Source organism: Giraffa tippelskirchi, chromosome 10 (genome assembly GCF_054371585.1).
Source record: "Giraffa tippelskirchi isolate mGirTip1 chromosome 10, T2T-mGirTip1v1.2.pri, whole genome shotgun sequence".
In the NCBI taxonomy this organism is placed as follows: Eukaryota; Metazoa; Chordata; class Mammalia; order Artiodactyla; family Giraffidae; genus Giraffa; species Giraffa tippelskirchi.
Genome location: NC_137284.1, coordinates 37,764,544 through 37,787,832, shown reverse-complemented (window position 1 = coordinate 37,787,832; position 23,289 = coordinate 37,764,544). Strand labels below are relative to the sequence as shown.

The window sequence follows — 23,289 nt, the reverse complement described above, 5'->3', positions numbered from 1 at the left end:
CCTTGAAATCCTGCTCATCCTCATACAGTAAGTGTTTCATATCAGAGGCCCCAAACTCTATGCTTGAACTCTCTTCTTCGTCTATCTTCAGAAGCTGGCCCAATCTGCTGTCCTTGTAACTAAGATGTAAACCACTGCTCCCAAATGAGACGCTCGACACGTCTCTGCTTTTTATGTCTACAGGTTGCGATTCTGACTTTTCTGGGATGACTGCAAAGAAATTAATTATGTACAACTTTTGGACAGATAAAAATATAGCATATACTTTGTGATATTTTGAATTTGCAAGTCCTTTGAGATTCTCCAGGAGGAGATGAATTTGAGAATCAGAAATGTAGAATCGAGGTGTCATAGTGAAAGTGAGTCCCATTGTTAGCAACCATGTCTCAGGTCCACCTTGTGTCAGCTAATAAGTTAACATAATCGTATGGGGGTCTGTGAGCATGCTGGTGTTTTGGTTGGTTGGCTGAACTGAAGTGCAAACCGTGCTGGTATAGACATCATCCTGTCCCTCTTCACCAGCTTCTGGTTCATTCACATGGTGACTTTGATTTGAAAACAGGGCTAGAGAAAGGAGATGGGTTGGGTCAGCTCTGTAAGAACAAGAGGAAGGTGGAGGAGCTGGCAGGTATCTACCCCCTGAATTGCTCTCGGCTGTGAGGTGCCTGTCCATGATAAGAAGCTCAATAAGTGTTTTCCAAATTAAAAAAAAAAATCGCCATTACAATAAAATAATACCTTTATATGTTTCTGACAACTCCAAAGGCACCTCAGGTGGTACTTCCTGCCCAACAGCTTGGGTAAGATACAGTTGCCTAAAAACAAATAAGAAAAGTAGTCTGTCAGCCAACATACATTGCACCCCCTGCTCAGCAGTGTCTATCTCTCTGCTGGGTGCTGGAGATGCACAGATGAAAAAGGGGAGTCGGGCCCAGTGGGGTGGCAGACAAGATTACAGCGTTTTATGATGATGGTTTGTACCATGATGGGTAATTAGCATAGTGTCAGGAGTGCTGTGGTCTTCCCACGTGGTACAGAAGGGAAGAATCTACCTACAGATGCAGGAGATGCAAGAGACGTGGGTTCGATCCCTGGGTTGGGAAGATCTCCTGGAGGAAGAAATGGCTACTGACTCCAGTACTCTTGCCTGGGAATTCCCATGGACCTAGGAACCCGGTGGGTTACAGTCCATGGGGTCAAAAAGACAAGACTGAGTGACTGAGCGCGTGCGTGTGTGCATGCACACACACACACACACACACACACACACACACACACACAAGAAGTGAGAGAAGAAGCACCAGATTTAGTCTTAGGAGGTAAGGAAAGGTTTCCAGGAGGAGATGACACCTGAGTTGAGTCCTGAAACACCAAGAGATATTTGCCAAGGAAGAGCTTGGGGTGGGGGGTGCATCCCATGATAAAGGAATAGCAGACAAAGTCCCAGAAATAAGAGTGATCACAACACCAGTTACATCACTGTTGCAGGAATCCAGATGAGGAATGATGGTGGCCAGCATGGGATGGATTTGAAAAAAAAAAAAGAGAGAGAAAAAGACAAGACAGCAAGCAGTAGGAATCCAAGTTGACGTCACGGTTCTGGCTTTCACTGAGTGGCGTGTTCCAGCTACAAGCCCGGCGAGCTGTGAGTGTGCTGTTGCAGCTCTCTGTGCTGCAGAGGCCCATGGAGTTTTCCATCAGAAGACACGATATCTTGAAAGCTGTGTGTGGCATTTCCATGAAGTTTGCCTGAAGACAGCATGAACCAAGTGACCCTTGCAGATATGCTAACAACCGTTCATGCTTAGCCAGCCAGCAACCAGAGTGAATCCCCTGGATCACAGGCTGTTAGTTTCTTAAAGCACACGAACAAAGTGTTAACAAAGTGTTATCTGAGATGCTCCAACAAATCATGTAACTGCATACAATAGTTATATCTTAAAACCTTCTTAAGACTTGGTGAAGGTTAGTCTCAGTGAAGGTCTAGTCTGCAGGTGGTCAAGTCTGAGGCCACAGAGTTCTCTTGTTTCCTGGTTTTGGCCTGTTGAATGACTAAGATCTTACTAAACACTGTGACCTTCACGAGTCTGGCTTCTCTCTTAATCATGGGTTTATTTTCACTTTTGGACCACCACAGGGCAACAGAGCTTGGTATTTGGTGATGCAGAAAATATTTTAAAGAATGCCATCATATGAAACTAGTGTTAGATAGATTTGAGGTACTGGTTCCCCTAGACTCAGCTCTGTGGCACTGAAGTCCCTGGGCAGTCACTTACTGAGTCAGCTTGCTCATCTCATCTAATGTTTCAAACAAATCCTGCAATGCTTTTTGGAGTCATGAAGGAGAGCGTTGGGAGAGGTCTGGATGGGAAATAGAGGATTAATAACTCTATTAGCTAGAATACCCAATTCTTCACCCAAACAGGAAAGAAGAGAACTTTGTACATGTTCACTGGGTATAGTTCATGTCTATTTCTCGACTAGAATAGACAGAACTAAATTCTCAACAAAGAGGTGGAATGGACAGTTGTCATAAATTACATACTATGTGTTATTTTGACTTGAAAACAGGTGCAGTAAAAGTTCCTGAGGACACTCAACATTTTCCTCTGGATTAGCAGCGTAACAGATAACTGAGGGTTTGCACATATCTCTGTTTCCTTATGTGGGTCTTTCTAAAATGTCCTAAACACTTGTCTGGAAGGAATTTACAGTCTAGGAAGCAGATGTTAAGTAGGTAATCGCTAGTGTGATACATGCTAGTTACAAAGCAAATGTTCAGGGTGTCTTGGAGGCATACACCAGGCACCTTTTAAAAACACAGTCTGTGTTGTTTCTTTCCGCTCAGACGGATTTTGATTTCATCTCTCCCAACCCTGAAGCAAGACTAAGCACTCATGTCTCCCACTAAAGAAAGCCAGCCCACAAAGCGCGGATGAACAATGTGGTTTTACCAAAGATTTCCGTGAGGGAAGCTAGAGGACAGGGCTAAACGACATCACAACAAAGCACACAACTTCATGAAAGTCCTCTTTAAAACTTTCTCATCTCCCTTCCTGTCCTTGCCAAACTCTCTGTATCCCATGAAGGAATACAGAGCCCTTTATTATAAAGAGCATTTCACCTGCACATCAGCACTGAATCGGGAGCAACAGACTGAGCTGACCGAAGCAGGAAGTGAGGTCGGCAGTTTACAGGGTAGCTCTTTGTGGAGGTTTGGGGAGTTTGGAAGAGAGAAAAAGAGCACAGCGGGCAACAGGTGGAGTGGTGGTTAGAAGGCCTGGCTGGCAGAGATGCGTAATTACAAAGAGATGTGGGCAGCAAGTGCTACGCGGCAGAGGCTGGCTGGGTGTAGAACTGGAGAGGTGTCATAGGGAGGGAGGCTGGCAAAAGACAGCATTGCTTCTGGGGGACAGTGAGGCCCCCTGCCCCCTAGGGACCCTTAAGGGCATTAGCTCAAGAGATGAAAGTGCAGGAGTCCTGTAGGAAGCCCATTCATTCAGCCTGACCGCCCACTTTGCCTACACTGGTACCTACTGCCCCGGGGCAGCACACAGATTGTGGAAGGGAGCAGGTGACTCTTCCTCTGTCCTGCCCCACCCAGTTTTCAGACTGTAAAGTCATCCTACTGTCTCCCAACTTCTCCAGTCTTGTATCTTGACACCCATCATTTAGCTCAGCAAAAAAAAAGAAAACCCCACAACTTACCCATATCCATCCTTCTTGGAACACATTAGGAAGTTTGCAGTCAATAAATACTTTACTGGGTCTCAAAGAGTACTTTTTCCATGCCACACAAACAACAGAACTACTTGGGTGTAAATGCTTTCCTGGGGCTCCCACCGTGTTGAACTTCTCTGCCCAGACCCAGATATTTTTCTCCCATCTTGCACATGTACACACTACATTTGAGTGGTTTAATTCCTCTATCTTTCTAAGCATGTTTTTGTTCAAATTATGAATGCCACTTCGTTTTAATTCCATACTGTATGTGTGCTCAGTCACTCAGTTGTGTCCGACTCCTTGCGGCCCCATGGGCTGTAGACCGCCAGGCTCCTCTGCCCATGGAATTTTTCAGGCAAGAATACTGGAGTGCGTTGCCATTTCCTCTTCCAGGGGATCTTCTCAATTCAAGGATTGAACCCGCATCTCTTGCGTCTCCTGCATTGGCAGGTGGATTCTTGACCACAAACGCCACCTGGGAAGCCCAGTTGCATATTCCAGGGCTCTGATTTTCCATCAGTATTGGTATGTTAAGACTTATCTTGTCAGATAAGAAAAAGAGGTAATCTAAAATGCAAAGCCATATACACATTTGATTTCACTTATGCAGGAATAAATATGACTTGGAATGCCAGGCTATTTTCTACCCCTAGAAAGTAGTTTGGCTCTTTCATTAACTGTTAAAGGAACCCGTTCTATAGTCTACAAGGTAACCAGAAGTCCCAAACAGCTCCAGAAAGCACCTGCAAAGTTGATCACTCCCTCCTCCTGTGCTCTGGCTTTGCACCGATACTTCTTCTGCTGTATTAGTATGCATTTATTTTGATGCCCAACTCCCCTGCTGGCCCAGAGGTTTCTGAAGGACAGCAGTTGTAATATTCATATTAAGTGTTTGCTAGTATGAACATAGTGCAATGTTAGAAAAAGCAAGTCAAAGTTTGCCTTGTAGCAATGGTCAATTGTGATAAACTTATAGTTTCCCCATGGCCACCTTGTGAGTGTCTTTCTTTTCAACTATTAAAGAATTGTCATCTTAAAAAAAATAACTTTTTACAGATACAGATGCTTAAAAAAATATTTCTAGCTACATAATGACTGTCACCTGGGTATCTTGAGATCCACAAGTCTGCAGTTGAATAGCTGATCAATAAGCACCAAATTTTCTCCTTCCAGCTCATGAATAGCATTTTCCAGTTCTTCCACTTCCTTCCTGTGATTTGCAATCTATTCTCAGGAAAAGGAGAATGGGTGTTAGTTTCCCACAAGAAATTTAACTTTAAAAAATGCATTTGATGGAGAGGAAGATCTCTCCTGTATTACTTATTACTGTGTTTGCTCTAAGAAGTAAGGGATGGGATGGACTTCATTCCAGGTCATTTTAGGCAGAACTTGGTTGCCTGATTAGGCAGTTATTACTGAATGGCAAGAATTTCCTTTCCTACTCTTCTGGAACATCACTGGATTTATGTGTGCTGGAGGCAGAGATAAATAAGAAAATAAGACTAATTTATCAGTCTGGTATTAGTACTAAATGAGGCTCTAACAAAGGCTAATGATAAACAACACAATGAAAATAAATAGCACTGGAAAAAAAATCTATATCATGGCATTTAAAAAAGAGAAGTACAAGCCTAGGAGTCCTTTCTATCAACCTCTGTATGACAACTATATTCTCTCTGAGTGTGCTGGAGTCATTCTGAGAAATATCAGATAGATGAGATGTTATTCACTCATTCATGAAATTGTGCTGTATACCTACAACACATCAAAAACTACAGTGCACTTTGGGAACAAAGGATCAACAAGACACAATAACCTTCAGGGGTCTCTTAGCTTAATGGGAAGGAGAGTGATAGCAACAGAAGACAGTATGATAAAATATAATAATGGAAGCCATCCAGGTGCAGTGGGAGGAGGGCAAGTTTCACCCTATGTCTTTCAGTGTGAGAGGGTGAAGGAGAATTAATGGAAGAGATGACCTCCATTCTCGATCTTGAAGGCCAAGAAGGGCTTCTCTAGCCAGACAAGAGAGGATATATTCTAGGCAGAAGGAACGACATGTGTTAGGCACCACTATTTTGCTGTAGATAGAAACAAAATGGGTGCGGGGACAAGTAGGAGAGGAACTGGATAAATATGAAGCCAAATAGTGCAAAATAGTCTGATTTTTATCTCACAGGTTAGACAGTAGGTCCATTCATAGACATAGCAGAGTTAATTAACTCTAACTGCAGAAACGTGGCCAACTCAAGTATGAACACAACTTGCTCTTTTCTGTTGATAGAGTTCCCATCAATCTTTAAGAAATGTATTTTGATAATTTTTTGTCTAAAGAAGGCTTGATCAAGGAGAATATATAGAAGAATGTTACTAGATAGAATCCCCAACTTACCTCTCTGCCCCCCAAAACTGCATGAGCTATGCAGGTGCTGGATTGAGTGGTGCTAATGGGTAGAAGTCAGGGTAATAGCAGAATTAAGAGTATAAAATAGAAAGTGATCAGCTGGTGAGAATGATAGAAAGATAGCTGGGAAAGGTACTGTGTCTCTTGAGGGAACATGATGAGATAAGAAAGGCACAGGGGAAGGGTATGCATTATCTCTTGTTAGGAGTTGCCAAGAGTGTAACTGAGATGAATACTTAGAAAGAGATGACTAACACATTTTTGATTTGCAGTTGCAGTTACTGTATTTTGGAAGCATTCAGTATATTACCACATGCATATCTCTTTCACATAAGTCATTTATTAAATGCTTGAATTCTTACTAAGGGTAAATTCTTGCTTGAGGTAGATGGATACAAAATTCAATAAAGCATGGTTCCTTCCCTTAAAATAGGAAAGAAATCTACAAATCCAGTGAACAAATACATAAACAATTATAAAACAATACCAGTGTCATAGAAAAGGCTTAAAGATGAAAAGAACAACATCCTAACCAATTTCACAAGACAATTTAAGTCCATAACTCTACATTACCAAGTTAGCGGTTGGTGTTTTAGGATCTCATATTTTACGAGATTATCAGCTTGATTACAAGCCTGAATGCCTTAAGGAAAAATTTATAATTTTCAAATGTCAAAGGATGAGACAGAAATTATAGTTAGAGGTTGTAAAAGAAGGAATGAATAGAATGTTTGCAAAAGTTTGACCTCAGGGCTTGGCATAACTGGGAGGCAGCATGCACAGTTCTCGGTCTTCTGGCAAGCAGGGAATGAGGGCCCTTTGGGGGAGTTAAATCCAATCTTTCAAGCCACAGATAACCTGTGACATCCCTTATGCCTTTAGAGTACTAAGTAAGGTTCTCATCAATTGTTGTCTCCTTCTCGATCTTCTGAAATGTTAGGGAAATGAAAACAAATTCCGTTTTTACACCCATGTCAATACCTTTAGATTCTGCAGTAAGGGTCTTAACTAGTGGCTCAGATGGTAAAGAATCCACCTGCAAAGCAGGAGACCCAGGTTTCAATCCCTGGGTTGGAAAGATTCCCTGGAGAAGGAAATGGCAACTCACTCCGGTATTCTTGCCTGGAGAATCCCATGGACGGAGGAGCCTGTTGGGCTACAGTCCATGGGATGGTAAAGAGTAGGACACGACTGAACGGCTAACACTTTCACACTTTTTCTGGGGTAAGAAAGTATAAAGAAGGAAGTGGAAGATCTCTTTTCCCTCCCAGCCCCTCCTTCTCCCCAGATACCCAAGAAATGTACTTAAGAAATTGGAAAGGAATAATTCAGGCACCTAGGATCCTGAATAAAATGTATGCTCTTAAAATTTTCCCCTGCAAGAACCAAGTTAGCTTTATGTCTCCTCACATTTGAAACTTTGATTGCTAACCTCTTTGAATCTCTGTCTAGTTTTTCCAGCTTTCCATTTGTTAAGTTAGTTCAAGTTACTTGGAAGTTTGAATTTTCTTCGTTTTTCTAAGCATGCTAAATAAACTCAGATGATAAAAGTCGTTTAATGGGACCTCATATCCCTCCCAGAGATCTAAGTTTTTGGTTATTGTTGAAGAATAGTTAAATGGAGAAATATTTGGGGGAGTTCCAGTGTTAAATATCCCTTGTTACTCATTCTTTACCTTCTTCAAAGAAATTAATTAGCATACATTGTTCTATTTCCAGGCAATTTTCAATCCCTGTGATAGTACTTATAACCAGAAATGGTTTTAATTAATTTTGTGAGTAAATTTAATAACAGTATAATGAATATTTATTGAAATAAAGAGAAATTAAATATATTGAATTTCTTTAAAATGATTTTGTTCTTTATTAATGAGCTCTTTTTGCTCATGATTAAATTAAAACTTGACATTTTTCTGTCTTTTATTTCCATTGAATTATGAAAGTTAAAAAATAAAACAAAGCAAAATGTAATTTGTAGCTTTAGTAGGAAGGACCAAGGCACCAAACAGTCTTTCTTATCAGTCAGATATAAATTTTTGTAGTCATTTTCTCTGAACCTAATGTCTATGATATCTTAACAGAATTTAAGATCTGAATTGTTAAATTATTATTACTGGGATCATACTGTTATATTTAATAAAAGTATAAGAACTAAGTTCCTCTATAATATTCTTTTAACTATGGATCTCGCCTTGAGTTTGTTTAAATTAATATTTATTTTTTAAAATTGAGGATTCGCCTTGGTTAGTTTTGGAAATAGTATGGATTCCTACTCACCAAAACTCTATAAAGGTAACTTTAAGATAATTGTCAATATCACAGAAAGCACACTTACTTAAAAATTTTTTTTTGTTAGACTCACCAACTCTACTGAGTCAAATGAGAACAAGGAAAATAGAAATGAAGCTCATGGTGACATTTTTACCTTGCTTGTCTGAGAAGATGGTGAAAAATGAAATGCAGGACAAGACAGTCTAAGAAGAAATTTAATACATTTCAAGTATGTTGAGTTTGAAGTATCTATGTGACATCCATGTGGAAATATTCAGTTATTGAATTGTATGAACTATTTGTATATTTTGGAAATTAAGTCCTTGTTGTTTGTATCATTTGCAGATATTTTTCTCCCAGTCCATAGGTTGATCTTTCATTTTGTTTGCAGTTTTCTTTACTGTGTGAAAGCTTTTAGGTTTGATTAGATCTCATTTGTTCATTTTTTCTTTAATTTTTATTGCCTTGGGAGACTGACCTAAGAAAATATTGCTATGATTTATGTCAGAGAATGTTTCACCTGTGTTCTCTCCTAGGAGTTTTAGGGCATCATATTTAGTCTTTTATTTAGCTATTTTGAGTTTATTTTTGTGTATGGTGTGAGGGAGTGTTCTAACTTCATTGATTCACATGCAGCTGTCAGCTTTTATAATACCGCTTGAAGAGACTATCTTTTCCCCAATGTATATCTTGCCTTTGTTGAAGATTAATTGGTCATAGGTATGAAGGTTTAGGAGAAGTCAATGGCAACCCATTCCAGTACTCTTCCTGGAAAATCCCATGGACAGAGGAGCCTGGTAGGCTGCAGTCCATGGGGTTGCTAAGAGTCAGACACGACTGAGCGACTTCACTTTTACTTTTCACTTTCATGCGTTGGAGAAGGAAACGGCAACCCACTCCAGTGTTCTTGCCTGGAGAATCCCAGGGATTCTGGCAGCCTGGTGGGCTGCTGTCTATGGGGTCGCACAGAGTCAGGCACAACTGAAGCAACTTAGCAGCAGCAGCAGCAACGTGCAGGTTTATTTCTGGGCTCTACTCTGTTGCATCAATTCACATGTCTGATTTTGTCCCAATACCATGCTGTTTTGATTACTGTAGCTTTGTAGAATTCTCTGAAGTCTGGGAGGGTTATGCCTCCTGCTTCACTCTTTTTCTCAGGATTGCTTTGGCAAGTCTGGGTCTTTTATATAAATTTTAGGATTATTTGTTCCAGTTTTGTGAAAAATGTCATGGGTAAGTTGATAGGGATGACATTACATTTGTAGATTGCTTTGGGTACTATGGCCATTTTAACAATATTAATTCTTCTAATCCAAGAGCATATAGGACATCTTTCCATTTCTTTGAATCATCTTCAGTTTCCTTTATCAATGTTTTGTAGTTCTCAGCATGTCTTTCACCTTCTTTATGAAGTTTATTCCTATGTGCTTTTTTAAAAATGTGATTTTAAAAGAGATTGATTGTTTGTTTGCATTCCCTTTCTGATATTTCATTGTTAGTGTAAAGAAATACAGCTAATTTCTGTATGTTAATTCTTTTATCCTGCTACCTTGTTGAATTAGTTTATCAGTTCTAGTAGTTTTTGTGTGTAGTCTTTAGGGTTTTCTACATACAGTGTCATGTCATCTGCATATAATGACAGTTTTACCTCTTCCATACCAATTTGAATACCTGAAGAGACAATTTAAAACCAGAGAGAATGAGGTTAGAATGATCCTTGATCCTTGCTTCCATCACTCAGGAGCAAATAAGGTTCAGAGGAAGGCTGGATCAGTTTTAGAATGTCAAGAAGTTTTAGACACTTGAGTATATTGTATGAAAATTGTGACACCAAAAATGACTTCTGGTTATCATTGAAATAATTTATGGTGTTCATTGAGTAACAGCTTGTAATAAGATTAGGACTCCATTTGAATTTCATTTTGCCTCGATCAGTCACATATCCATGCTTTCCCTATGACTTCAGCTCATAAATAAAAGTAATTTCTGGTTCAGGAAAATGAGAAAGAAGAAATTGTTTTCATTTTTTAAAATTCCACTTACCTCTTTTTTAAGCCAGTCATTCTCCCAGATCGCTCGATAGCTGCCCTTGTCAATGAAGCTTAGGGCATTCTAAAAAAAAAAAAAAAAGATTTTTTTTTCTGTATTAAAGAAGAGCTGCCACAAAGCATTTCACATTTTTTTTTTAGCAATGATGATAGGCAATCAACTTATCTGAACATTTAAAATTATGGTTTCCAGTAACTTTGGAAATATGCCTAAAAACTTTGGGTCCCATTGTTCTTTCTTTATTATCCTCTTGTGCTGTTTTTCCTGATTTAGATTGCCATGGAACAACAGACTGGTTCCAAACAGGAAAAGGAGTATGTCAAGGCTGTATACTGTCACCCTGCTTATTTAACTTATATGCAGAGTACATCATGAGAAACGCTGGGCTGGAAGAAACACAAGCTGGAATCAAGATTGCTGGGAGAAATATCAATAACCTCAGATACGCAGATGACACCACTCTTATGGCAGAAAGTGAAGAGGAACTAAAGAGCCTCTTGATGAAAGTGAAAGAGGAGAGTGAAAAAGTTGGCTTAAAGCTCAACGTTCAGAAAACTAAGATCATGGCATCTGGTCCCATCACTTCATGGGAAATAGATGGGGAAACAGTGGAAACAGTGTCAGACTTCATTTTTTTGGGCTCCAAAATCACTGCTGATGGTGATTGCAGCCATGAAATTAAAAGACGCTTACTCCTTGGAAGGAAGGTTATGACCAACCTAGATAGCCTATTTAAAAGCAGAGACATTACTTTGCCAACAAAAGTCCGTCTAGTCAAGGCTACGGTTTTTCCAGTGGTCATGTATGGATGTGAGAGTTGGATGGTGAAGAAAGCTGAGCGCCGAAGAATTGATGCTTTTGAACTGTGGTGTTGGAGAAGACTCTTGAGAGTCCCTTGGACTGCAAGGAGATCCAATCAATCCATCCTAAAGGAGATCAGTCCTGGGTGTTCATTGGAAGGACTGATGTTGAAACTGAAACTCCAATACTTTGGCCACCTCATGAAAAGAGTTGACTCACTGGAAAAGACCCTAATGCTGGGTAGGATTGGGGGCAGGAGGATAAGGGGACGACAGAGGATGAGATGGTTGGATGGCATCACTGACTCGATGGACATGGGTTTGGGTAGACTCCGGGAGTTGGTGATGGACAGAGAGGCCTGGCGTGCTGCAATTCATGGGGTCGCAAAGAGTCGGACACGGATGAGCGACTGAACTGAACTGAACAGATGATTGAAAGAACTGGATGGTGGTTGTCCATTCAATTTGGCCACTAATGTGACTGAATCTGACTGCGGTGGTGAAATCAATCATGAAGGGAACTGCTTCACCGTTAAAATGTTTGAATTAATTTTATTTATTTATTTTGGCTGTGCTGGGTCTTTGTCGCTGCTGGGGCTTTCCTCTGATTGTGGTGTGTAGGCTTCTCACTGTGGTGGCTTCTCTCATCATGGTGCATGGGCTCCAGAATGCGCCGACTTCGGTAGCAGCAGCGCCCAGACTCTGGAGCACAGGCTCAGCAGCTGTGGCCCCCGGGTGTAGTTGCTCTACTGCATGTGGGATCTTCTCAGATCAGGGATCGAACTCACATCTATGGCACTGGTGGGTGGATTCTTCACCAACAGGGAAGCCCTGTTCCACCATTAAGATGGCTAAACTGCAGTGATCAAACTTTCTTCAAGTTTATGGTCACAGACATAATTTAACATGTAGCAAAAGCAAGGATAGATAATATAACTACCTTTTAAATTTGAAACATTTCTGCAGGTCAATAACAATAATGTACCTATTTATAAACCTAATAGCAAATAGTTGCAGGTTAGCAGGCTGTAGCTAGGTCGTCTCCTGGAGAAAAGCATTTTAAATGAAGCAAACAGGGAAAGCCTTATTTTATCAATAGGATCATAAAACACAATTTCATTTTCAGTTAGTAGAATACAATTTCACCCAAAGGAATTTTATAGTGGACAACAGGTCATGTTTATATGTGAGGTACTTTTATATGGATGAAAGTGAAAGTGTTAGTCGCTCAGTTGTGTCTGACTCTTTGCGACCCCATGGACTGTAGCCCACCTAGCTCCTCTATCCATGGAATTCTCCAGACAAGAATACAGGAGTGGGTTGCCATTTCCTTCTCCAGGGGATCTTCCTGACCCAGGGATCAAACCCCAGTGTCTCCCACATTGCAACCAGATTCTTTACCATCTGAGCCACCAGGATACCACACAACAACGTAACTGAAGGATACAACCAAAAGAAGAGAAATTGAGAAAAATATTCTGGCTCATAAACATGGATTGAAAGAATTTAAAACTATGTTAAAGGTAAATTTTAGTAAGTGTTTTGAGTAGGAAGATTTGCAATAAATTCCTTTTTTTTTTTAAATCATGTTAATTAAACAAGAGTGAACCTCCATTTCCCAGGAACCATATAAAAGTTCAGCTCCAAATGATAAGACTAAAGTTTATTTAGACATAGAATTTTCTTTGAACAAAAGTAGGAAGTAGCTCATAAATGAATTTAATTAGCTAATGACTTATTTCACTAACAATGGAGTAGTGTTTTCAGCTTTGACTACACATAGAATCTCCTGGATATTTTGAAAAATTCAAAAGCCCAGGCTAAATCTCAGGCCAATTACAAGAGCATCTTTGTGGGTGGGACCGTGGGTTAAACAAATTTTCCAGATGACTCTAATAAGCAACTGTGTGTTAGTTGCTCAGTCGTGTCCGACTCTTTGCGACCCCATGGACTATATATAGCCTGCCAGGATTCCCTATCCATGGAATTCTCCAGGCAAGAACACTGGAGTGGGTTGCCATTTCCTTCTCCAAATAAGCAGCTAAGGTTGCACAAAAGTAGATTTTAGAAGTTAACTACATGATGAAATATGGGCTTTCCTGGTGGCTCAATGGTAAAAAATCCACCCACAGTGCAGGAGATGGAGGTTCAGTCCCTGAGTTGGGGCAGTGCCCTGGAGAAGGAAATGGCAACCCATTCCAGTACTCTTGCCTGTGAAATCCCATGGACAGAGGGGCCTGGTGGGCTACAGTCCATGGGGATGCAAAGAGTTGGACACGACTTAGCGACTACACCACTACCACCATCCACATGATAAGATGGCAAGAAAAAAATGAGAAAAATTCATTCACTCATGTGGGTGTTTGGCATTTTGTGGAGAAAAGAAAATGTACAGTGTAATGATTAAGAGTAATGATCTGAAAAAGACTTCTTAAATGTCAATTCCACCACATGCTCTGGCCAAGTCACAAAGTTTCTCTGTGTCTCTGTCTTCTTATTAGCAAGTCTCCCCCTTATAGTATTGTTGAGAGATTTTAATGTAAAATACTAGGAACAGTATAGGGGGCAGTCTTCATTACATACTGAATGTACATACTGAAAGGATATTTGATTGACATATGCATTTTTAACCCTCTTAACTATGATCAGATCACTTATTGATTTCACCATTGAATCATATTCAGTCACAAAGGGGCTGAATTGCATGGGCAAGCAAAACCATTGATCAGTTCCCTTCCACATCCTCTGTATTTGTGTAAATCAGTAAAAATTGTGCAATGGCATAGGAATACCGAAAGAACAATTGAACCAAAAGGGAAGCAAGAAACAATAGCAACTGAAATTCAGTGAAGAACTCTAGAAAAGGCCAGATGATTATCACTCAGAGGAAAGGATGTTCCAGGTAGAGAGACAATCCCAGCTGGGATCTTACAGATTTAGGACACAGTCTGGAGCAAGATGATAGTGAAAGTGAAAGTCACTCAGCCGTGTCCGACTCTTTGCGACCCCATGCACTATACAGTTCATGGAATTCTCCAGGCCAGAACACTGGAGTAGGTAGCCATTTCCTTCTCCAGGGGATCTTCCCAACCCAGGGATCGAACCCAGGTCTCCCGCATTGCAGGCAGATTCTTTACTAGCTGAGCCACCAGGGAAGCCCAAGAGCAAGATGAAGGATAGTGGAAAGGAAAGAGAGGCAGATATTTTGGACAAAACAAAGATTAGAAAAGATGAATTGGAAATTATATCTCAAACATTTTTTATATCCTCAAATTTTAAAGCTACAGCAACATAAAGTGTACTCTCTTAGGTTTGCATATGTAAGAAAGTACTTTTTAGACAAATTATGTCTCATCCTATAGTTCATCCAAAATTTCACAATTTGTATAGTCATTATTATTATCCTTAAAAATAACTGAATATTAATTTCCAGAGCTCTTGCTCTTATGAAGCACCATGCTACTTAAATCAGCTCAGTTCTCATACTGTTCATTAAAGGTAAATATTAGTATTATTATTGTCCCCTTTTTATAGACTGGGAAACCAAAGCCCAGAAAAGTCAAATATAAATTCAATTTATACACTTGGCTTCCCTGATAGTTCAATTGGTAAAGAATCTGCCTGCAATGTGGGAGACCTGAGTTTGATCCCTGGGTTGAGAAGATCCCCTGGAGAAGGGAAAGGCTACCCACCCCAGTATTCTGGCCTGGAGAATTCCATGGACTGTGTAGTCCATGGGGTTGCAAAGAGTCAGATGAGACTTTCACTTTCACTTTCAAACTTTCAAGTGGTGGAACTGTGATTTAAACTAAACTAACTTCAGAGGCTTCCCAGGTGGCGCTAGTGGTAAAGAACCCACCTGCCAATGCAGAAGACTGAGACCTGGGTTTGATCCCTGGGTGAGGAAGATCCTCTGGACGAGGGCATGGCAGCCCACTCCAGTATTTTTGCCTGGAGAATCCCATGGATAAGGGAGTCTGGTGGGCTGCAGTCCATAGGGTCGCAAAGAGTCGGAGATGACTGAAGAGACTTAGCATGCACACCTAACTTCAAAACCCACATTCTTGATCATTATAATACACCACAAAGAAAGAAATGGGTTTGAGGAGGAGGAGAGTTTTGTTTTTTAAGGAAACTGAAATACAGAGAGAAGGGGTCTTGGAGTGAGTGAAATAAGTGAAGGGTATTAAGAAGTCCAAGCCTCCAATTATAAGATAAGTCATAAGAATTTAATGTACAGCATAAGGAATGTGATCAATAATAACTTTGTATGAGGATAGATGGTTACTAGATATATCATGGTGATCATTTCAGAACATACGCAAATGTCAAGTCTCTTATGTAGTACACCTGAAACTAACATAATACAGTTCAGTTGCTCAGTCGTGACTCTTTGTGACTCCATGGACTACAGCACGCCAGGCTTCCCTGTCCATCACCAGCTCCCGGAGCTTACTCAAACTCATGTCCATTGAGCCACTGATGTCATCCAGCCATCTCATCCTCTGTCGTCCCCTTCTCCTCCTGCCTTCAATTTTTCCCAGCACCAGGGTCTTTTCCAGTGAGTCAGTTCTTCGAATCAGGTGGCCAACAAACTGGAGTTTCAGCTTCAGCATCAGTCCTTCCAGTGAATATTCAGGACTGATTTCCTTTAGGATGGACTGGTTGGATCTCCTTGCAGTCCAAGGGACTCTCAAGAGTCTTCTCCAACACCACAGTTCAAAAGCATCAATTCTTCTGCACTCAGCTTTCTTTATAGTCCAACTCTCAAATCCATACACGACTACTGGAAAAACCATAGCTTTGACTAGATGGACTTTTGATGGCAAAGTAATGTCTGTGCTTTTTAATATGCTGTCTAGGTTGGTCATAACTTTTCTTCCAAGGAGCAAGCATCTTTTAATTTAATTTTAATTAATAACATAATAGTATACATCAACTATATTTCACTTAAAATTTTGAAGTTTTGTGTGAGAAGAATAAAAATCTACTATAAAAAAAAAAAAGAAAAGAAAATTGACATATACCTCTGTGGCCCATTCCTTCTTTAGGTCCAGTTGCAACAAAGTTTCTCTGATTATTCTCTTTCTAGCATCTTCCAGGGTGATTTTATACTGTTCTTTAAAAATAAAATTAGAAAGCTTGAGATCCTAGGTAAAACTATCAAGTTGTAAACTTTATCTTCCATGATCCCCACCTTACCTTTCTTTGTATTTTTTCCCCTGAATTTTCAAAGTACAGCCTTACTGAAGAATCTAGTACCTCTAATGAGCCAAAATGCTCCAACAATTTACTAATGCCTTAATGGGAATTCGTTGGAGATGGTATCTCTCATGAATATTTGTATTTTTAAAGGGTTTCCAACGCTTTAGTGCCTTTGAAGCCATCTACCCTTCATATCACACAACTTCCGATTCCACAACATAAATATAAAGAGATTTGATTATATACTCAAGTAGCATCCTGTACATCTAACGCCATCTAACTGAATTTCCAATATTCTTGGCACACATTTCCTGGGACGGGAAAGACAGAATGAGGAGAGGAGAGGGAGGTGGAGAGGGGCTGGGAAAGTCAGCAGACTGGATCTAAGTTGGGCTCAGAGAGAGAGGGGAGAAGAGATGCAAGAGCAGAATGCGCTGTCCTCTGCAGATCTTCTCACGTTACAAATGTCAGAACTGAGAGAGCAAAGGATCCCAAAAATTGGGGCCTTGAAGGATGCTGAGAGATCATATAGTCAACACTGCTGTTTAAGGAAAGCAAGATAAAGTGACACGAGGGCTGCTTTAGGGAGTGGAGAGAAATGAATCTGGATAAATGAGTCTTGTTTGTTCATTCTTTTATTCAACAAATCATCACTGAGTTCTTTTGATGTGCATGACACTATTTAAGGCACTGGGAATATTACCAAATGAGAGACTGAACTCCTGCCCTTATGACACATACATCTTAGTGGGGAAGCCAGTGAATAATATTCTAGGTGGTGAGGCATGTGATGAAGAAAAACAAAAATTCTCAGACTGCCCTGGTGATGCAGTAGATAAGAATCTGCCTGCCATTGCAGGGTACACTGGTTTGATCCCTGGTCCAGGAAGATTCCACATGCCACGGAGCAATGAAGCCCGTGTGCCACAGCTACTGAGCTTGTGCTCTAGATTACGGGCACCACTATACCGAGCCCACGCACTGCAACTACTGATGCCCAAGTGCCTTGAGTCTGTGCTCAACAACTAGGGAGGCACCGCAATGAGAAACCCGACCACAGCAACAAGGAGTAGCCCCAGCTTGCTGCAACTAGAGAATGCCTACGCAAAGCAATGAAGACCCGGCACAGCCAAAAGTAAAAAGGGAAAAACAATCGAAAAGCTAAAGTTTTCTATTTTAGATAGAGTGAGCAGAGAAAGCTTTTTTGAGGAGGTAATTTCTGAGCGAAGACTGAATACAGTGAATATAGTTAGCCGTGTGCAACAGGAGGGCGGTGTACCCTCCAAATCAGAATCGTCAGAGTTGTGCTCTATGATGACATCAGGGTTATATGTCCCCATTAGATGTGTTTTATTTATAACAGTTGGAGGATAATTACTTGGAAGTCAGAGAGTATTGTCTCCTACAAATGATGTTGACAATTATGGTTGTAGTCTTTCCCTTCTTCAGGGGATATTCCCAACCCAGGGATCGAACCCAGGTCTCCCGCATTGCAGTCAGATTCTTTAACAGCTGAGCCACAAGGGAAGCCCTAGATTTCTAGTCTGGTCCACAGCGACTCATTTAACTTATTCTGTAATGAAAGAATACTATTGTAGTGAGACTATTGTGGGACATAACAGCCATTTAGGATATTATTTCAAAGGGAAAAATTTCCCCACAGACCAAGTCAGCCAAAGCTGACTCTAAGAACTCTTGGGGGTCTTAGGCTACAGGGAAAAAGATGTGCAGGTCTGGTCTTTCAATAGTTTGGAGGTAAACTAAGGCTCTGGAAATGGGCACAGGGAACTAGGCTAGAGCCATTCAGCCCTCATTTTGTTTCGTACTGGCATAACCGCTTCCGCTGTTCTCTGAGAGCAGAGTAAAGATTTCTCTTCCATATCCTTCTATTACTGCAATCCCGGGTGACTGCAGCCATGAAATTAAAAGATGCTTACTCCTTGGAAGAAAAGCTATGACCAACCTAGACAGCATATTAAAAAGCACAGACATTACTTTGCTGACAAAGGCCCATCTAGTCAAAGCTATGGTTTTTCCAGTAGTCATGTATAGATATGAAAGTTGGACCATAAAGAAAGCGGAATGCCAAAGAATTGATGCTTTTGAACTGTAGTGTTAGAGAAGACTCTTGAGAGTTCCTTGGATTGCAAGGAGATCCAACCAGTCCATCCTAAAGGAAATCAGTCCTGAATATTCATTGGAAGGACTGATGCTGAAGCTGAAGCTCCAATACTTTGGCCACCTGATGTGAAAAACTGACTCATTGGAAAAGATCCCGATGCTGGGAAAGATTGAAGGCAGGAGGAGAAGGAGACGACAGAGGATGATACAGTTAGATGGCGTCACCAACTCGATGGACGTGAGTTTGAGCAAGCTCTGGGAGTTGGTGATGGACAGGGAGGCCTGGCGTGCTGCAGTCCATGGGGTCGTAAAGAGTCGGACATGACTGAGCTACTGAACTGAACTGATTGACCCTACAATTGTGAATACAGCCAGAGAAACTGGGAGTATGTAAAAGTCTCCTCCCCAGAAAAGTCTGGGACGTTGCAAATGGGAGATTACGACTTTGTGCGTTTAGACTCCCGGCTGCTCAGATGCCTGGTCCAACGTGGTCACTTCTCAGAAGCTGAGTTTGCCTTGCATTGCTCGCCTTTCCTTGTTGTATCTGGCTCTGCTTCTGCTCCACCCCACAAGCTTTGGGGAGTTGATTGTTTGCTCTTGACCCACTTCCGGTGTCACACTGCTTCACTGGGCTCATCCTCTTCTGTGCCGCTGGCTCCCTGTGACCCCTTTCCGGACAAGGTTGAGCAGGGGCAGGAGGTAACACTGGCCACGCAGCAGTTCCTTCAGGCAGAGTGTGTTAGGTGAGTCACAGAGTGGGGAGGACTACTGGAAGCTTATAGGCTTGGGTCTGACACACACCTGTGTTCACATCCCATTTCCACTACTTAGTAAGTCTGTGAGTTTAAAGCTGTGAACTCTTCTGGGCCTCTGTTCCCTCATCTTTAAACTGGGCACAGTGGTATCTAACTCAAAGGGACCTGTGAGATGAGACAAGGTGTAGAAAAGCAGGTCCTGGGGCAGTGAGTTCTCTTGGAGGTCACTGAGGTGATCAGATGAAGAAACTGGCATTCAAAGAGGTGGACTTTAACCCACGCCTTTTAACTCACTTAGTGCCCAGAGAGACTTTTAAGGATCCCTGTCCCATGCACCTGGTCAAGGACCAAAGGAAAAACTCTCTGTGACCCTAATATCGGCTGATTTGTAATAACTCCATACTTTCTCTCTTCCTGGGACTCATCTAAGGGTTTAATAAAATCTAAAAATTTTTTAATTAAAACATTTTTTAATTTTTTTAAAAAAATTAAAATTTCAAATTAAACCAGTTTTAAAAGAAGTTTAAAAAAAGCTAAGGTTTTCATAAAAATTTCCTTTTACTGAGAGAAAGAGCCCTGTCCTGGATACATCAGTGAGTGTGTTCTCTGCACCCAGTATCCTGACATCTCCTTCAAACTGAAGTCCAGGGAGGCAGGTCCAGGTGCCCCCTCCCCAGGCCCCCAGGGCTCAGGGCAGCTGCTGAATCAGGGAGGCTGGACAGCCGACCAGAGCACGGTTTGTGCTGGGGCCAGCTGATGGCCCACAAGGAGCCATGGACAGAGGTCTTTAGTCATCCTTGACTAGGTAGGCGATCACGATGGCGCTCTTCAGAATTAGTCTGCGGGAAACAAGGATGGAATGGGGACAGGCACAGAGAGCAGAGCAGAGGTGCCCTGAGGGGACAGTCACAGACCTCGGGTGACAAATACAGGGAGGAACATCGTCCCTGGAGCCACCACTGATCTGATGGCCGTCTGTTTCCATCCTCAATCCTCCCATTCTTTACTGCAAGTCCTGTGTCCAACAAACATGACCATGGGGCATCAGCAAACCTTGTTTTTCTCTCCCCCCTCATTTTTTTTGTGTTTGTTTTTGCTTTGGCCATACTGGGTCTTCGTTGCAGCATATGGGCTTTCTCTAGGTGTCGCACATGGTACGGCATGTGGGATCTTAGTTCCCCGACTAGGGATCGAACCTGTGTTCTCCACATTGGAAGGCAAATTCTTAACCACGGGACCACCCAGGGATGTCCCTTCTCTCTTCCTTTAAAATTCATACTGTGAGGCTATTAGCCCTCTCTCAATAACATGCATGGCAATCTTATGATTTTTTCTGGTTCCTTTGTGATAATTGAAGATCTTCTAATCTGAAATTAAGATATCTAGTCTTTGTAATAATAGAAATTTTAAGCTTCATTCAAAGTTATGGCTGTTTCCTTCCTAGCTTAAACCTACTACTCTTTCCTCTGACTTGAACTGGCATGCCTCCTTCCCACTCAGGGCTGAAGGGGAGCCTTGGAAGGACAAGCAAGCACTCACTTGACTGATCCTATCTCAAGCTAAGGCCCCACTTTCTGGGGCCAGCTGGGGTTAAAGATTGAGGCTGCTTTCCTGAGGGTGTTTGTGTAGGTTCTCTGAGGACCACTTTCCCCATCGCTAGTTACATTTCACCAGCACGCCCTTGATGCAGGGGATGTGCTGTCATTGGAGGTTGGCTGATGACTGTCCCTTTGGCCTCTGGTTCTGTCTCCTCCTCCCTCCTACACGCACAGGCGCCTATTTCTCTTTGGAGTGGGTTGACCCCTCTCATCAACCCGCAGGTAAAGTTTAACAGGACCGTGTGCCAGTGCTCTCTCAGACAACAGGTCCACAGGAAACATTCCACTCTTTGCCACAGCCTGCTCCGGGAGTGCGCGCTGCTACAGACTGAATGTCTGTGACCCTGCCCCCTTCCCCAAACTGTTACGTTGCAGCCTGAACCCCAATGTACTGGTATTTGGCAGGTCATTAGGTCAGGAGGCTAGAGCCCTCATGAGTGGGATTGGTGTCCTTATAACAGAGCCCCCAGACAGCTCTCTTGCCCCTTCCACTCTGTCAGGTTACAGCAAAGAGACAGTGTCTCTGAACCAAGAAGCAAGCTCTCCCTAGTCACCCACTCTGTCAGTCCCTTGACCTTGAACTTCACAGCCTCCAGAGTTGTCAAAAGCAAATTTGTGTTATATACAGGCCACCTTGTCTATGGTATTTCACTATAGGGGCCCAAATAGACTAAGACACAGGCCCAGCCCAGGGTGGCAGCTACATACCTCTTCCGTGCTCTGCTGTTAGAATAGTTACCTAGTCAGTCACTTATCCTGTAGATTTTACAGGGGTGAGTCATAAACTAGATTTCAGTGTCCCCCAAACTGTGGAGGATACATGTTGAACAATCTGAAGAATTTCCTTAAAGACCTTCCATCTGGATTTGAGGTGAAGGAGGGATTACACTTTACCTGCCCTTTGGGGGATAGGTAAACTTGCTGCACCCACGAGCTCTTTCCAAAAAATGTCCCCTAACTTTTATCAGTCTTTTCAAGGTCTCCTCAATGTCTTTTATAAACTGGAATTCAGTGCTTGAAGGTGTGAAACCTGTTTTCTACCTCATCATATTGGCAGTCCGGGTAGCAGTATCTCACTTTATTTTGTAATGTGGTATCCATTACATAGGGGGCTTCCCACGTGGCTCAGGGATTAAAAAATCCACCTGCCAAGCGGGAGACACGGGTTCGATTCCTGGGTCAGGAAGATCCCCTGGAGAAGGAAATGGCAACTCACTCCAATATTCTTGCCTGGAAAAATCCCACGGACAGAGGAGCCTGGCAGATAGTCCATGGGGTCGCAAAAGAGTTGGACACTACTTAGTGAGTAAACAACAACAACCACCCATTGTATAGACACCCAGGTTTAAATAGATTTTAAAAGTTTCATTTTAATATCCCATTTCACTTACAATAAAAACCCTTTCTTCTAAAGTACTTATTCCTTGCAGTTAAAGCCATCTAGCTAACACAAACTCCATGGTCATGGGTGTGGGGGGAGAATTTCAGAGAAGTCATGGAAGGAGGAGGGAGGTGGGGAAAAAAGGGGATGGTAGTAGTAAGACTTCAGACAAATTGATTTAGGCATTCTGTTCATATTCATTGTGTCCAATGAGTGGCCCTTGAAGTGCTTTAATTATCCGCAGGCAGAATTGCTGCTGCATGCTTAGACGTGCCTAAAACTAATGGCAAATAAGATAAGCCCATAACAGCTACTTTCTCATGACACTTAAAGTCAGCTATACACCAGGGCTCAACCAGCAGCATAAAAATTTTATTACCACCACCCCAAAGTTAGATACAACAGCGTGAAAATTTTCAGCTCAAAGAAATCATCCAAATTTCTAATCAGGATAATGGGTTAAGTTTATATGAGGAATGCTGGAAAATTATTAAATGAATGCTGGAAAACTATTAAAATTTTTAAAAATACACCAGAACAGTAACATTTTCTTTTGGCCATGCTGCATGGCTTATGGGATCTTAGTTCCCCAATTGGGGATTGAACCTGGGCCCACAGCAGTGAAAGCACCAAGTCTTAACCACTGGACTGGCAGGGACTTCCCTCTATGGTGTTGTTGCACAAATACAGGATCCATGGAACAGAATAGAAAATATAGAAAGAGATCCAAACACACATGGGAAATGAAAGTGTGATAAAGTCATCATTTTGGATCATAGGGTAAAAATGGCTCATTTAATAGATGATGTTGAGACAACTGGAAAGCCATCTGGCAAAAAGAAAGTTGGTTTCCTACCTCACACACAAAAAATCAGAGATTTAAATAGAAAGATGAAGATATAATAAATTCTAGAAGAAAATATTAGAGAATGTATTTGTAATCTCAATAAAATCAAAGACTGATAAATTGGGCACTATAAAA

At 41.6% G+C, this 23,289-nt stretch overlaps 1 protein-coding gene across 37 annotated transcripts in view; it reads right to left on the bottom strand.

The window, feature by feature from the left end:
- CCDC83 (coiled-coil domain containing 83) overlaps nucleotides 1-23,289 on the bottom strand; it is a 54,284-nt gene that overhangs the window by 4,351 nt on the left and 26,644 nt on the right. For 33 of the 37 annotated variants that reach the window (XM_081536968.1, XM_081536952.1, XM_081536974.1 and 30 more), the window contains 5 exons: nucleotides 16,275-16,366; nucleotides 10,442-10,510; nucleotides 4,826-4,947; nucleotides 739-815; nucleotides 2-210 (listed from right to left, as the gene is read on the bottom strand). In XM_081536968.1, the coding sequence (XP_081393094.1) occupies nucleotides 2-210; nucleotides 739-815; nucleotides 4,826-4,947; nucleotides 10,442-10,510; nucleotides 16,275-16,366 (569 nt within the window). The remainder of the gene's footprint in view (nucleotide 1; nucleotides 211-738; nucleotides 816-4,825; nucleotides 4,948-10,441; nucleotides 10,511-16,274; nucleotides 16,367-23,289) is intronic. The other 4 variants (XM_081536980.1, XM_081536979.1, XM_081536977.1 and 1 more) reach the window with 1 other exon arrangement.